This window comes from Arctopsyche grandis, chromosome 2 (genome assembly GCF_051622035.1).
Source record: "Arctopsyche grandis isolate Sample6627 chromosome 2, ASM5162203v2, whole genome shotgun sequence".
Lineage (NCBI taxonomy): Eukaryota > Metazoa > Arthropoda > Insecta > Trichoptera > Hydropsychidae > Arctopsyche > Arctopsyche grandis.
Genome location: NC_135356.1, coordinates 8988818 through 9004564, shown reverse-complemented (window position 1 = coordinate 9004564; position 15747 = coordinate 8988818). Strand labels below are relative to the sequence as shown.

The following is a 15747-nucleotide window of genomic DNA, read 5'->3' as shown; positions in this document are numbered from 1 at the left end:
AATCGCAACTTATCATCATCATGGAATATACCTAATCATGATGAAATAAATATATGTTAAAATTGGAACATTTGTTATCTATTTTTCACAATTATCAACAAGTCAAATCATTCAAACGAGTACAAAGTATAATTTGTAAATGATTGAAATAATTATATACGCATTATATTTATACTTTAATTTCTTCTAGAAGTTCAGCCTTGGGCATTTTAGTCTTGATGGTGACTGCAATTCCATTTTCTTCCAATTTGTCGGCACATCTGCTATCAACAGCATCAGAAATCAACACTGACATAATGGGAATCATCTTCAATCACTGTAATTAATAAAACAACATATTTACCTGGAAAAATTAGAAACATGCAGAGTAAACAATCCAACAGTTTCGCTGCTGTGTTGATAAATTTATTGTTATTTTAATTAAATCGCCAATCGCAATAAGCTATTTGGTTAGTATAAGATTGAAAAAATGTACATAGAAGTGCGCTTTGTATTTACAACAATCAAAATTTATAACAGTTACTGGGTCATACAACGATTAAAAAGTTGATTTGTATTATTTCAGAAAAGTATAAAGATTAGAACCGACTGTTAGATATATTTATTTATTTATTTGGAAAATTTACAGTTTATTAAGTTACATAGATTGATAGTAAAAAAATATAATTATGTTAAGTAAACCATTAATAATTTTCACATATAGGTAAAAAAAAGAAAAGCTCAAACATTTAAAATAAGAAACAAAAATGATAATAGAGTAAGATAGTTAAAGAAAACAAAAAGAAAAAAAAAAAATAGAAATAACAGTATAATAAAAATATCAAAATAATAAGAATAATAATATGATAAAAATTATGAAATAATAAAAAAAATATAATATATAACAAAAAACAAAAAGACAAAATAAATACATCAAAATAAAAATTCATAATCACAATCGTAAATTTTCAATAAAATTAATCATCGAAAAACAAATTTGCAATAATTACTCTAGCTTGTATAGCATTAATATTAAATAAGTCAAACATATAAAATAACTATTTTTTCACGACATTTTTCTGTGGCGGAGCAACTCACATTTCGTAGTGCATGTGTGTTGATTTTGTTGCATTCTCTTTACGTAACCGGTTTGTTTTATTTTGTGTATATATTTTTTTTAAGATTCAAGGATTCCACAGCAGCCTGAACGATGCAGGTAAAAGAATTGAATTTCGATCCAGAACCTGATTGATGCTATAAGAACTAGTTATATTTAATCGCAACAGGTCATTGAATGGCTAAAAGAACAAGATGAAACCGGCAAAAATAGTTTTTTTTTTATGAAAAGTTACAAATAAAATATATTTTTTTAACAAAAGTTGAAAGTGTTTTTATTAAATCAACAAAAAATACTTAAATTAATATGTTTGATAATTTTTTCCAAAAGTTATTCCAAAAAATGGTTGTAAATAATTTATAAAAGTCGTAATGGTATTTTTTGTGAACGTAATGAAATTATGTTTTGTATTTTAAATTGCGCAAAAATATAGGTATGTAATTTAAAAATACATTTATAAAAAAGTACGCTAGCTGAATTTCTTACACGTGAGTAGACACAGAAGCCTTCTTGCGACGACAGTCGTTTCTATACTAATTTCGTCAACGCCACGTATATGAGAGCCCATGTTGTTGGTTCAGTAGCTCTCAAACTGTAGACCTTTGCCCGATCCAGTTGAATTGGGTTGCGCAGAAGATTGATCTCGATACGATACACGCATACAGAATATATTTTTGTCTTCGTTTCTAGTGATAGCTTAGATTTTTTTTTATTCGTGTAGTCATTGTTTGACTGATAAACGTTTTTCATGAAAGTAAGTTGGAATCCTCTGAGAATTTAGTTAGCAATTTTAGGAATAATCGAAAATATTTAATGTATTTTCCCGTTTTTACGACGATTTTTCGATTTATAAACATTTTATTGAGTGGGAAAAAGTGTTTCAAACTGCCTAATAAAGGGTTGTATAATTTCGGGCTGGAATTTTTATTATTGAGGTTTGATAAGGTTGATCTGTTCAGTATTTCCCTACATCAATTCAGGACTAACATCAAGAGAATCTTGACCAATTGATCCATTTCTTCTTCTATTCTGTTTTATAACCTTTTTCCAATATTTTAATGGTTGTGGCTATTTGCAGGTACTGTGTCTGCGGATAATTGGCTATTTGCAGGTACTATATCTGCGAATTATTGGCTACTTGCAGGTAATATATCTGCAACGGGCGCAGATATAGTACCAGCAATATTTTAATACTTTAGTTTAGTAATGCAATGTGCTATTTAGTCGTGTTATAGCTTTCATTCTTTTCCTTTTCATTTGTTTATCTTGTATTTACCTTTTTCATTTAATTATCTTTGTAAAAATCTGTAATTGGACTCGGATTTTATATATATTATATATTTACTCTTTGTTTTTATGCATGTCTACATCTTGTTGTCTGTTGATTTTTCAATAAATAAAATAAAAATAAAAATAAGAGTCCATTCGCTAGTGATTATTTTTTAAAAAGATTATCAGAAAAGTTTCAGACTTTACAATAATACTACTATGAAACAAATGTACAAGAAGACAATTTTTTTTTAATTAGATACGTTTTTACAAAGAAATTACTCTGCCTAAATGAAAAGTTTTTCGTAAAAATCTTATAAGCAACCTCACACAAATATTATGTAAACCATTGAATTTCCTCGCGCTGATAAGTAAGAATGTACACAACAAATCTAATCGTCAGTTTTGTCATTCATTCATTATCATAAATTTTGAATATATACAGCCGTGGACAAATGTTATAATAGATCACTTGAAAAAAATGCTTTGACTGAAAATATTCGGGTATTTGAAACAGCCACTAAGCATACTAAGAATTCCTCTATTGTTTAACACTATTTTCTCTTCTTTGGGTTGCTTATTATTAAAAAAAAAAACCACGAAATTGTCCTTTTTGTCACAAATCAGTGTTTCGAACGTTAAGGTTACTGTTTTTTTTTTAAATGAAGTGCATCTTCTTTTATTGAAAAATGCCAAAAACACGGGAATTGAGTGAAGAGAACAGGGCAGATTATTTTAAAACATTTTCAAAGGTCAAGGTAGATAAAATTTCCATCCAAATTATCGCTTCGATATTAAATGGATACAGTGAGATTGGTTCTATGAAAAATTTTTCAAAAACAGGAAGAATGTAGAAGAGAGCACTGTCGAAATTTCAGTTTAACGACCATGTCTTTTAAAATCCCAAAAATAGACCTTCTGAGCTAACTGGAGAAGTGAAAAGGGAATGAAATTCAAAATTTTCTTCACTTACCGTAATAAGACATTTGATGGAAGCTGGATTACAGGGTTGCAGGATCAGAAAGAAGAACTGAAAGAAGCCGCTGCTCTCTGATTTTCTTGTATTGTTTCAAAATACGTATTTTGGATGAAAAGTATTTTTTACAAGTGGCCTAATACATTTGTCCACGGCTGTACATATATATTTTATTTTATTGTCACAAATCAATACACACTCGCCATTACAGATTTGCTCCAATGCGACGGGTGTACGTTAATGAAATACATAAACAATCAGAAATCAGAAATACAGTAATACATACATATACAATCAGAATATATAGAATATAACAATTAATCAGAAATAATAATCATAGTGACATCTATGGATTTCAGATTACTGTGTATAATTAATACAAATTATACACAGGCAGATTTTTGTGACAACAGGATTAGATTTAATACCAATTTTCAGGAACCGTTTCAGCAATGATCAGATAAAATTGGCAAACTCTGATAGAGAAACGATCGATTTGGAGTCACAAAACCCCCAAATCTAACCGGCAGTGGCGAGGACACGAACCTATGACCTCAGTGATGCTAAATATATACGCTATCACTAAGCCAAACTGCTGGCTAAACATATCTGTATGCTTTAGACATGATGTAACAAATATCAGCTATGGAAATTATATTTTTTTGTATCATTATAACATTTTACGATGATTTTGAAATATAATCGGTAAAATCGATGGAAACGAATGTATATACATATACAATCAAAATAGTGTTTTGATACATTTATATGTAGTTGAAATTTTTAATGGGTTAAAAATTTCTCCATTTAAAATATTGTATATCGAGAGTAAATAAACTATAGATGATTAAATATGAAGGTAAATTCCTGATAATACGATAAATAACTATTGCGAGGATATATTGTCAGTCTTTATAGTCTCGTAAAATTGTATTCGTATCAAAATTAAATTTTTCACTAATGATGTTTACGAATAATTTTAATTTATCTCAAAGTATCAAAGTTTTAAAGGTTATCTTGTGTGTAATTTAAATTATTTATTATTAAATGATTTTAAAAAATTTGGTTAATATCTTATCTGATACATACGGTCATATGTACGTATGTATATACATATTTGTGTATAATTTACATATATTATATTCTGAATGTATTGTGCTTACATACAAACGACTGTAACCTGTTCACTCTGCAAGTCGACATTACAAGTTGAAACCAATTGAACCTGTTTTTTACTATAGCTTAAAACAATTATCAGGCAAGATTCTCGAATCGAAGCATGTACAGATGTCTACATACAATTTAGTAATAATATACGATAACGATTCGAAAACCCATATGAATTTAGTTCGCTATCACTATTCTGATAATTTGAACATTCGACTTTTTTTCTGATAAAAGTTAGGATCAATTCAAGGTTCAAACATACATATGTAAGATATTATATCAAGAGTTCAAAGCACAAATCGAATTCATTAGAAGTAAAAATTGTTTTATCATGTTTCAAATTTTAGTTGTGTATTTTTGACTGATGAATAAAATAAGATACGTTTATAGGTTAACAGGATTATCTGAGAAAATAAAAATGCTCGTTTAAAAATATATCTACATGATGTATATATTTCGTAAAAATAATGTTGAAGGCAATGTAGAACACATTTTAGGAAGATTAAAAATATCGTCAGCATAATTTATAAATCTTCTATCCATACATCATTATTGTTTAATTATCAATGAGAAATTTGTATAAACATCGAAATTTTTAATCAAAATTTATGTTTAATAATTATAAAATACATACGAAAGGGGAAAAGCCCATTTGAACAACACCTAGACAAAGACAAACATAAATAAAAAGAAAAAAGTGATAAACTTCATAAATCCTAGTAACAATTTAACAAGTTTTTATTGATGATATCCCTGATTCACATAGATGGAGCCTGACGCTCGAAAAATTGTCTCCCTTTTGAAGAGTGCACGCAAAAAAGTGCACTCTTTCAGTAGGTAGCTGGCTTCTAAGTCGATTGTCATTTTTGCCTTCCTTCCCAATTTACAAGGTTTTCTTTTCATTCATACCCTTGCACCCCCCCCCCCCCCCTCTCCCGTTGTTTGGTCCGCTTTCTCCTAGCAAATTTATTTGCAATGCCTCATCTATGTTATATCTAAATACATATATCTATGATTTACTATCAAAATTTTCGTTTATAACAATAGTGCATCGTTTAAGTCTATTAAAATATTGCATTTTATTAACAGCTAAAGTTTTTCAAATTAAGCCACAAGGGAGCAGTCCATTAGAATTGATCAATATATTATTAATTTTTGTTTAACCCTTTGAGTGCTGACATCTTTTCTGTTGAAAGCCCGCAACGCTGAAAATTTCGCCAGCATTTCCAACTAGAATTATTTAGAAATCCAATTCTGAGGATTTCGAGTTTTGTAAAGGTGTTTTTAGACTCTCTAATATATCTTGCAACAGGGTCTAACCCACGGGATCGAATGTCAAATGCACGTAACAAAAAATATCGAAAATCGAATGATCTTAAGTCGTAAGATCAAAAAAAAAGGGTGCATGGTAAACGGTACATACTCACTTAATTTGCGCGAGGAGGATACAACAGGAACAAGAGGAACAGGTGTTAATATGCGCGCGCAGAATACGGGAGGAAAAGCCTGTTCTTCTTGTATCCTGCTCGCGCAAATTAAGTGAGTATGTACCGTTTACCATGCACCCTTTTTTTTGATCTTTCGACTTAAGATCTTTCGATTTTCGATCTTTGCCTTCCGATATTTGTTTTTTCGTGCATTTCACATTCGATCCCGTGAGCTGCACCCCTTGCTATATAAAATAAAGTGTATTGATGAATGTATTTTTCCAAAACTAGTTCCATCTTCTTCATTGTTGTTAAATGCTCACAATCTAAAATACTCGGCAGTTAGAGATTTCCATCGGGTAATTCTGCTATGGTTATAAATTCAGAAATCCGGTGCAAACGCGTCTTTATAAACGTTGACAAATGAATGACACGGATTACACGACCCATTTTCAATGCATTTTTCAATTCTACATGGCGAGGTTTAGCGGGTAGTATTCTTGTTTACTTTGTACATGCTCAAAATACAACGCCTATCGGCCGATGGACTTGTCAGCAAAACGACGATCAGCATTCAAAGGGTTAAAGAAAATAAATATTCAAATTCGATTGTCCTCATGCTATCGTTTAAGCTAATCCCAAACCTCTGTCTTCTTAGGTTGGACCACCCCTAAAAATATATCCCGTGTGTGCGCCCCGAAGCCAAAGGTACAAGGTCACTCTACAAGTCTCTTTACGAATTATTCTATAAATATGCAATTTAATGTTTTTATTTAATGCAACTATAAAAAAAATAATATATTTGTTCAACATCGACGTGACGCTTAATTGTTGGTTAATTAATTAATTAATTGTTGGTAGTCCAATTTTGCGATTTGGAAATGGCCAACTTCCATTCGTCGTACTTCTTTTCTCGGAGTTCTTTCGTTAGCCGAGGTAGGAACGTTTCTCCGTCTTTGACTATCAGGTTGCTTTTTTCATCGCCGAGGCCGACACCCCATTGAGCTACAAGAGCGGCGCCGAAGGCCGTGCTTTGGGCAAGACCACCTTTGGTGACACTGAATCCACCGAGGTTGGCTTGCATCTGCATAAGTAAACTATTCGCCGTCACACCACCATCCACCTACACGTACAAATCACAAATATTGTATAGCAAAAATATTTAAATAGAACCTAATTTCATGTGTAAACGTGCAAAGAAAGGCATACTTTCAAATTCTTCACGGTTATTCCGCAGTCTTTGTTCATAGCGAGTATTATATCTTTAACCTGATAACAGATAGCTTCCATAGTGGCTCTCACAATATGACCAGCTTCGGTATCTTCGGTCATTCCACATATAACCCTAAGTAAAATAAATATACAATGTTTTAATATAATAATGGTATTTGACATATTTTGGAAGGACAGTATGTAAGGCATTCAAAAAATTCGGGAAAAATACTTGTTTTAGTATTTTGAATAAAATAAAACATACTGAAAACAAATGACTGCCTTATGGTAGCAAAAATTTTATGCAAACCATGTCATATTTCATTAATAAAATATTACCATACTAACCCGTCATAGGTTAGCTCATTCTATTGTGAAAGGAAACATTTCTAAATCTAGAAAGAGGTTTATTGGATTCTTAAAATGTGAATAAATGGCAAATTTACAAGGTCATGAAAATAATGATCATTAAGAAGTGGTTAGAACATGATTCACGACTAGGTATCAGGGATTTCGATATACATATTTATTTATCGAGACATGGACCCTGAAAAAGAGAGAAAGGGACATTCTAGATGTATTCGAAATGTGATGTTGACGATGTATGCGGATTCTTAGAGAGCTGGCAGTCTAAGAAAGACTCTTCACAACTCTGTAGGAAATGGTTTTTTCCTACTTTGGTCATATGGCCAAGAAGAATATGGAGAGTCTGAAGAGGCTGGTAGTCACCGTAACGCTGGAGGGAAGGACGGTATCCCAAGAGATGGTCAGACCAAAGAACTGACTTCAACTTGGCACAGAACTTGAAGGAGTGGTGGCGTAACGTCCTTAAAATTCCAGACGGCATCAATAACCACGGTGCTCAGCATTGAGCAAACGAGGAAGAAGCTTTATTTATACTTTAGCAAAGGTGGCATAGCGGATGGACTAACTTTTTATATCTCAAGATGCTGTATTAAGAGGGCTGGACACCAGTGCCTTTTCCATACAAACGTATTAGACTTCTCCCTTCCTCAATTATGGCACTAGAGAAATTATTTTTTAATATTCTATGGATATCCACTATTGGGATGCATCTATCGTTTTATTTTTTATGAGCTAGGAGCTACCAAACATCTATAAAATCGACTCTTTTTTACACCCACGAAAAGAGTCCGGCGTGCTTATTTAACGGTCGATTTAAAAAAAAAATACGCGCATAGTTGCACAGAAAATATTTTTCTCATACCGATGATGATTTATTTTTAAATTGGTCCAGTTTTGGAAGAGGAAATAGAAGAATACGAAACCTCGATTTTGTCGATTTAAAATATGTATTTATCTGGTCGAAGCGAAACTGTCGCATTCACTCAATATATATATTGTCGCATTCACTCAATATATATGTATATCGAAGAAAGGAACGGCAACAAAATTAAGGTTTCGGATGTACAGCCCTCTTAAGGTAGCCTCTGGTATTAAACTTGTACATACATATTTGTATACATTTTTGAAATCATACACAAATAGTGGTGTCACAATGAGTAGGATAGTTTTTCAGCCAATTTTATGAGAAACCGTTTCAACAATGAAATTAGATAAATTGGAAACGACCGACTTGACCAACAGCACTACAGATAATACTCAGAATGAATTCTTTTCAATCAGTCAACCCACAGGAGAGAACCTGGCAACCTCTCGGTGGTTAGTATTAATGGAACTAAAAATCTATGCCGCTGCCTACAAATGAACATATATGTGAAGAAGAAATTATCAATTGAATTTAAATCAATTAAAAATATTTTAACGCATTTCAAGCGTTTTTAAATTATTCGTGTTATCCTTTCCCACAATTAGCACGAATTATCGGGAGTATACTGTATATATTCACCCTCTAGCGTCGTGCTGCCAATATGGAGCGAAGAGGCCGCTGAATGCCGGAACGAAGACGCAGCTACCATGTTCGGAAACATTCTCAGCCATGACCTGCGATTCGGCCACATCTACGATTATTTGCAAATTATCCCGAAGCCAATCGAAAGCAGATCCTGCGACGGCAGCCTGAAAGTTATGACACAGAGTAAATCAAAACTGTAATACATTCCACATGTTTAGCCATAACAAGACAGACGTACAGAGCCTTCGAGTGCATAGATTGGTTTTCCCTTTGCACCGATTTGATAAGCGACTGTTGTCAGCAATCCATGAGAACTGAAATATGGGGTTGGACCGGTGTTGTAAAGAATGAAACATCCAGTTCCGTAAGTAGATTTAGCTTCACCTTCTCGGAGACAGCGTTGACCCACCAAAGCGGCTTGTTGATCACCCACACATCCAGATATGGGTATCGATTGCAAAGGACCATCTGTGATATGGCCATAGACCTGAAAGTAAACGCTTCAATTCATTCTAAGTACAGGGATTCAACCTAGAGTTCAGATCGACGCAAATATAATCGCAATAAGCAAAAAATACAGTCCGCAAAATGTTTATTTCACAAAGCAACAACAAGATCTTACCATTGTACAAGGTAAACATATTCTAAATATGATATAATACATATAAAAGCACAAAACAATTTTAGGAAGGTTTTTTTAAGAATCATTACTACCTCTGCGCTGGATTTTATTTCAGGCAGCAATGACTTTGGGATGTTAAAAAAGCGAAGCAGAGAGTCATCCCATTCCATGGTCATAATGTTCATTAGCATTGTGCGAGATGCGTTAGAGACATCAGTTACATGCACCTCTGAAAAAGCGACATTTCGAATGTAGCATTAGTATGTGCATAATATAATAATAATACAGTGAAATTAAAGAACAAGGGATCGGAATATGGAAATTCCAGCTCAAAGAAGTTTCATGGCGTGAATATTTTCAATCGTGTTAATTTACATTAATATACATTTATATAAGCATTATTAGTAAAGCTATTAGGTTGAAGACAGATAAGATACAGCAGAACAATTAAGAGAACGTATGAAGTTATATGTCCTACTACAAAACTACACAAATACTGCATTCACTTTGTATCTATAATAACCTTTTAAAATTATAACTGAATTTTGATTGACAGCCAAAAAATACACACATTGGGAAATATGTATGACCGAATTGTATAATAAATTCTTTGATGCGACTTATTATTTTAAACAGTAATGATTCTGAAATCGATTATATTATAAAACTTTGTCAAAATGTGTATATTGAATCTAGCCAGTAAATTTAGTTTTGATTTTGTGCGTTTGATAGCAAAACTCTTTAAAATTGAAAAAAAAAACTGTAAAAAGAAGTAAAAAGCAAGACAAAACAATGAGAAATCTGAAAATATGTACATAATTGGAACTGATCCCATTGGAATTGTATGGTATTTCGCCTTCCACGAACATATCTCGACTGTGAAGCCAGGTATGCACTTGTGTATATGGATTAGAATTAATACAATTTTTCGTATATTTCAGCGTATAAAATGATTCAATTCAAAATTACATATTAAATCAAAAGATAGTGAACAAAACTAAAATGCGCATTATTTAACTGTTTGCCCGCGGCCGTCTTCTATGGAAGCTTTGGGCGACAAGTCTGTAGCGCGGCTGCCATCCATAGAATTTCTGAACTTTGCACGGGATTTTGAGGCTTATATACGCCTATTTCAACTTTTTTAAGGTTCTAAATTGATTGAATATATTACTGAGAGTTGAATGCCATCTATTCAATTTGCTTAAAATGAATATATACCAGTCAACATTAGTCTTTTGTGGAACCATACTGAAACCTCGTTTAAGTGACGTCACGTCTTCATACAATTATGAAGAATGATTATTTGACAATTAATCCATAGCTACGAGATATATTATGTATTTTATTGTTTAAAATAATACTTTATGTGTTAATTATCATATCTGGTTACTTGAGTAAATATTAAAATCTGTATTTAAGGTCGAAAACTCGATTGCCAAATTCGCGAAAAAGGTGCCGCGTACAGGGCTTGTGTGCTATATTTATTGCCGCGGGCAAAGGGTTAAAATTCGAGTAATGACTAGAAACATAATCTCGGCACTGAAATTACTGAGAACATGAAATTAGGTAATCATAGTAAATACTATCTAAGAGGTTCCACATGAGCCAGGTGTCAATAGTTCCGAATAGGCAAGTGTCATCAAGAATAGCTTGCTTCACTTCTGGTACACTGTCTATCATCCAGCGTATTTTTACAGCACTGAAGTATGAGATCAGAGGCAGTCCACAAATCGACTGTAAATTTTGTAAAGAGTAAATAATGAATTTATATATTGTATAAGAAATTTGAAAACACTCATAAGCAAATTTCTATCACCTTCAGATAGTCTTGATCACAATTTAAGTCTTTATCGCGATTTAGCGGTATGGAACTCAGCAGAGAATTGACTGTTGTCGTAGTGCGCATATCGGACCATAAAATAGCATTATATAACGGTCTTCCAGTGTTTTTATCCCATAGCACGGTCGTTTCACGTTGATTCGTTATTCCTATTCCGACAATATCCTGAAAGCAAAACAATAATGAATAATATGTACGCACATATCAGAAGATGGAATATGACTTGGTTACAAACCTTTACTTGGCCTCCAAGTTTTTCGAGATTTATACATGCTTGCTCTATACATTGGTTGACGACATTTACAATCTCGACTGGATCTTGTTCTAGCCATCCCTCCTGCGGCGACATGTAGCTCAAATCTATCTGGTGGGATGTTATTATTTCAGACGAGCCGACTTTAAATAAGATGAATCTGGCACTCGATGTCCCTTCATCTATAGCACCTACAAGAGGACCCATACTCATTCTAGAAAGAAATAGATATCAATGTAATGTTTTGAAGTTAGTATTCCGTCAAAGGAAAACTTGTAAGTATATTTGAACAATTATTGTTAATCTAATCTAACCCAAATATCATATAAGAGTGATAAAAAAAAGAACGAGTGTCGTTAGGAGCATAAAATTATTTGCTGTAAATCATTACACGCACGTGATTTAAAATGGGAAAAATTAACATTCAATATACCAGGGGTGGCCAAGAAAAAAACTTGTCCGGTTTCATAAGTGGGCCATGGTATTGATTTTCCGATACGGTCGAGGTCCTCTTTTCGTCCCCAACATTATTTTAGATGGGCGTAATCTTGAAACCGTTAGGGAAGTCAAGTATCTGGGACACCTGCTGACGGAGGATCTCTCTGATGACCGTGACGTCGAAAGACAAAGAAGAGCTATTTGTGTAAGGGCAAATATGCTGGCTAGACTGCTGGTTTTTCCACTCCAGTGTAGAGGTTAAGAGACAATTATTTATGTCCTTTTGTACTAGCCTCTATACTGATGAATTATGGAGCAGATACAAGCGGGAGACGATGAGGTAGATAAAGGTACAATACAACAACTGCTACCGTGCTCTTTTCGGGCTACCTAGGAGCTGCAGCGCGTCGCAAATGTTTGTGGAAGGGCATGTGCCTCACTTTGAAGCCATTCTCAAGATGAGAGCGGCCTCTCTACGTCTTCGTACATTTTTATCGCATAATTATCGTCTTGCTGCCGCATCTTCTCATTTACATTCTTCATTGTATGTTCGATGGATGGAACTATTCCACCGAACGCCTTGAATAGACATTTAATTATTATTATTATTATTATTTATTATTAGTAATATTTATATATTTATTTTTTGTTTACTATTTTTCAATACTTTTTTATTATCTATATATTATTTATTGTAAATAGGTTTTTGAGCTCTTTTTCCTATTATGCTGTACATTAACATTAGAATAATATAATACTATGATTACTAACCAAATAAAATAAAATTGTAAAGTAGAAAATGATCAGTAGATCAGTAGCTATTAAAATAGATATAAGATGTATTGTGAACATAATTTATTAATAATAAAAAGCATTTAAAAATCAAAAAAATATATTATTTATATGGGCGTTGGGGATTGCACTATTTTCTCCATCGTCTGGAATAAAAGCTATTATTATTATTATAATATATGTATACAGTACAATTTTTTCCGTGGTCAATTTACAAAAGTGGATACATTTTGTTTCCCTTTCATATAAATTACTTCCTTATGATTTTTTCCATCCCCCATATGATATTGCTTATAATGTAAACTCAATTTTGTTTTTTCAAAATTTAAACAATAAATCTGACATAATTTCTTCCATTAAAGAATTGTCACTGTCGCGAAACACCGTTATGCATAGAACAAGTAGAAATTTAAAACAGTTAATTAAATAAAATATTAATAAACGCAGGTCACTATCCTTGCAATTCGACGAATCGACGGATGTCACTGATATCACACAGCTATGTGTATTTATTGTAATGGGATTCCAAGATATGTCTGTTACAGAATAATTGGTAACAATTTTACCGATGAAGGGACAAACGAGAGTATGTATGAATATTCATTCAAGTCTTTTATATTAATATCAAACAGAACTTCCAATACAAAAAATACATAAACTTTTGTCGATTACGACTGATGTAGCTGCTGCTATGGATGGGAAGGTGACCGGAAAAATGCACTCGTGATAGTTGCACTATCGAGACAACCAAACTTTCGAAGATGTTTAAGGAGAACTAACGCAATAGAATTCCATAAAAAAACTACAACGGGTATTTGGATGTTATCCGAGGATGTTAACCTTTTTTTTGTGGAATTATATTTCGTAAGTTACTTTTGAGCGCCTTTGAAAATTATGACTTCTCGAAAGTGCGTTACTATTTAGTGCTTTTAGTGCATCGTTCCGGGAACCGGATGAGAAGCATTCTGGGTTTATATAACTCTTTGTAAAAATGATGATGATATTTCAAGTTTTACCAACTACTATTAATGTGAATCTGATCTTGGGGAATTACTATTGCACACTAATCAGTTATTATTAATCGCTGTTTGTCAATTAACAAAGTCGTCATTAACTACAGGGCCCGAAGCATCCATTAAAAGAAGTCCGGCTATTTCAAACATTGCCTGGCCACATCGACTAGTTGAATTTTAAATTAATATACATAGTTCTAGAATTATAGAATTATAATAAATATATATTTATATATATATATATATATATATATATATATATATATATATATATATATATATATATATATATATATTTCACTATGTTCGCAATGTTTAATTATAAAATTAAATTATGAAATATTATTAAAATTTAATTGATTTCCAGAAAGTCTGTATACATTGGGGTGACCATTTAAATTATTTAAACGAAGATTAAATAATCATGGACGCACATTTATGAAAAGATGAATTCATTTTCTTTAAGGCCTTTATAAAATTCTACACAAGACTAGTTAAAATTATACTAAGTGATTAGCAAACATTTTAAGGTTTCAAAATTGAATTTCGTTTTATCACTGGACAATATATTGTTCAGCAAAGTAAAAAATCCTTTGGATGGTGCATTTGTTCCTGATAAATGGAAACAACATTTGACTAATTTGCCAATATTTTTGTAGGAGACATCAATATTTTTCGCTGAAGACTTTGTATATTTACCAAACTATTAGATAAAAAAATAATATTACATAAAATGTACTGGTATAACTGGTATCTCACGACTTACCGGAACAGATACCCAAAAAACCGATAGTCCAGGTAAAATCAGTACGAATGGTCACCTTAATATACATATTTCAAAATATAACCTGGTGTCTGGGTAACTGGTTTTTAGGTACTCAATACAGGTACATACGATAAATGGACTACTAGTCATATGTGAACCAGTCACAGGACAACCGGTCGCTCTAGATCGGTCACACTAAAACTGGTCACACCCTAAAATCGGTCAACCAGTTTTCTCGTGACCGATTTTAGGGTGTGACCAGTTTTCTCGTGACCAGTTTTAGTGTGACGGGTGATCACGTGTGACCGATCTAGAGCGACCGGTTGTCCTGTGACCGGTTCACATTTGACTAGTAATCACCGAACCGTACATACATACGTAATAATGAAAAATGATTTAAAATGATAAATGAAAAATGACACATTTAAACGATTTTTTATGTAATGGCAATACTGACATGTCGAACATTTTGGATTGTACGTCAAATGATAACAGACGCGTAATTAAGAAATTATCAAAAATTGTATAAAAAAAAATATAATAATCTTAGACCATGCTTGCTTTTGAATTAGTGAATATAATATTTAATATTATTAAAATATTTATCATAATAATGGGCAAGGTAGAACCATATTTAGGACCAATGTCTCGCTATACGATTTTGACATATGGTGAAAGGTGTATTTTTTTGGCTTCTATGTCAAGGATCGATTTCGGTTAAAAAAGACCTTGAGCCTGATATAACACATCTGTTATGATAGATGACAGTTTATTTCACGTAGTTTTTAGGTTAAAAGTTAGGTTTAAAGTTGGAGGATAGTAATCACCTGGCGATGGTGTTGTAGTTTATATTGAAGGTGACACGTGTTTAGGTTGATGTTAGTGACAGTAGACCCTAATCGTGTGATAGCCACTAAACGACTGTCAGAAATATGGCGGACATTGTACACACTTGAATGTGTGTGTAAGTGTTGAAATTTTCAATATTTTTTATGCTACT

The 15747-nt window shown here is 32.5% G+C and overlaps 3 protein-coding genes across 5 annotated transcripts in view; 1 reads left to right on the top strand and 2 right to left on the bottom strand.

Moving 5' to 3' along the window:
* The window catches only part of LOC143922876 (D-3-phosphoglycerate dehydrogenase), a 5138-nt gene extending 3127 nt beyond the window's left edge, over window positions 1-2011 (bottom strand). The window contains exons 1-2 of the mRNA XM_077446267.1: window positions 1583-2011; window positions 176-316 (exon numbers count right to left, since the gene is read on the bottom strand). Coding sequence (XP_077302393.1) covers window positions 176-307 — 132 coding nt within the window. The 5' untranslated portion in view covers window positions 308-316; window positions 1583-2011. The remainder of the gene's footprint in view (window positions 1-175; window positions 317-1582) is intronic.
* The window catches only part of LOC143922874 (uncharacterized), a 22725-nt gene extending 14313 nt beyond the window's left edge, over window positions 1-8412 (top strand). Inside the window, exon 6 of the transcript XR_013261658.1 lies at window positions 8108-8412. The gene's annotated coding sequence lies outside the window, so the exon portion shown is untranslated. The remainder of the gene's footprint in view (window positions 1-8107) is intronic.
* Window positions 5170-15747, bottom strand: Gk1 (Glycerol kinase 1). 3 transcript variants are annotated; one of them, XM_077446266.1, is made up of 11 exons: window positions 15575-15670; window positions 11721-11952; window positions 11462-11650; window positions 11229-11379; window positions 10771-10781; window positions 9738-9872; window positions 9262-9510; window positions 9018-9187; window positions 7145-7280; window positions 6175-7058; window positions 5170-5823 (listed from the first exon to the last, which is right to left on the bottom strand). In XM_077446266.1, the coding sequence occupies exons 2-10, from the start codon at window positions 11949-11951 to the stop codon at window positions 6783-6785; spliced, it is 1548 nt and encodes a 515-aa protein (XP_077302392.1). In that variant the 5' UTR covers window position 11952; window positions 15575-15670; the 3' UTR covers window positions 5170-5823; window positions 6175-6782. The 3 variants fall into 3 exon arrangements, with proteins under 3 accessions (XP_077302392.1, XP_077302391.1, XP_077302390.1); XM_077446265.1 differs by lacking the exon at window positions 10771-10781 and having other exon boundaries at window positions 9738-9874; window positions 15575-15747; XM_077446264.1 differs by lacking the exon at window positions 10771-10781 and having other exon boundaries at window positions 5170-7058; window positions 9738-9874; window positions 15575-15747.

What these genes read in the sequence shown, in the direction of transcription:
- Gk1 (XM_077446266.1), bottom strand. Translation starts at nt 11,951, where the DNA reads ATGAGTATGGGTCCTCTTGTAGGTGCTATAGATGAAGGGACATCGAGT. An exon ending in GTGATCAAGACTATCTGAAG is followed by an intron (nt 11,380 to 11,461) that starts GTGATAGAAATT and finishes CAAAATTTACAG; the next exon opens with TCGATTTGTGGACTGCCTCT. An exon ending in TAACCGTGAAGAATTTGAAA is followed by an intron (nt 7,059 to 7,144) that starts GTATGCCTTTCT and finishes TTGTACGTGTAG; the next exon opens with GTGGATGGTGGTGTGACGGC.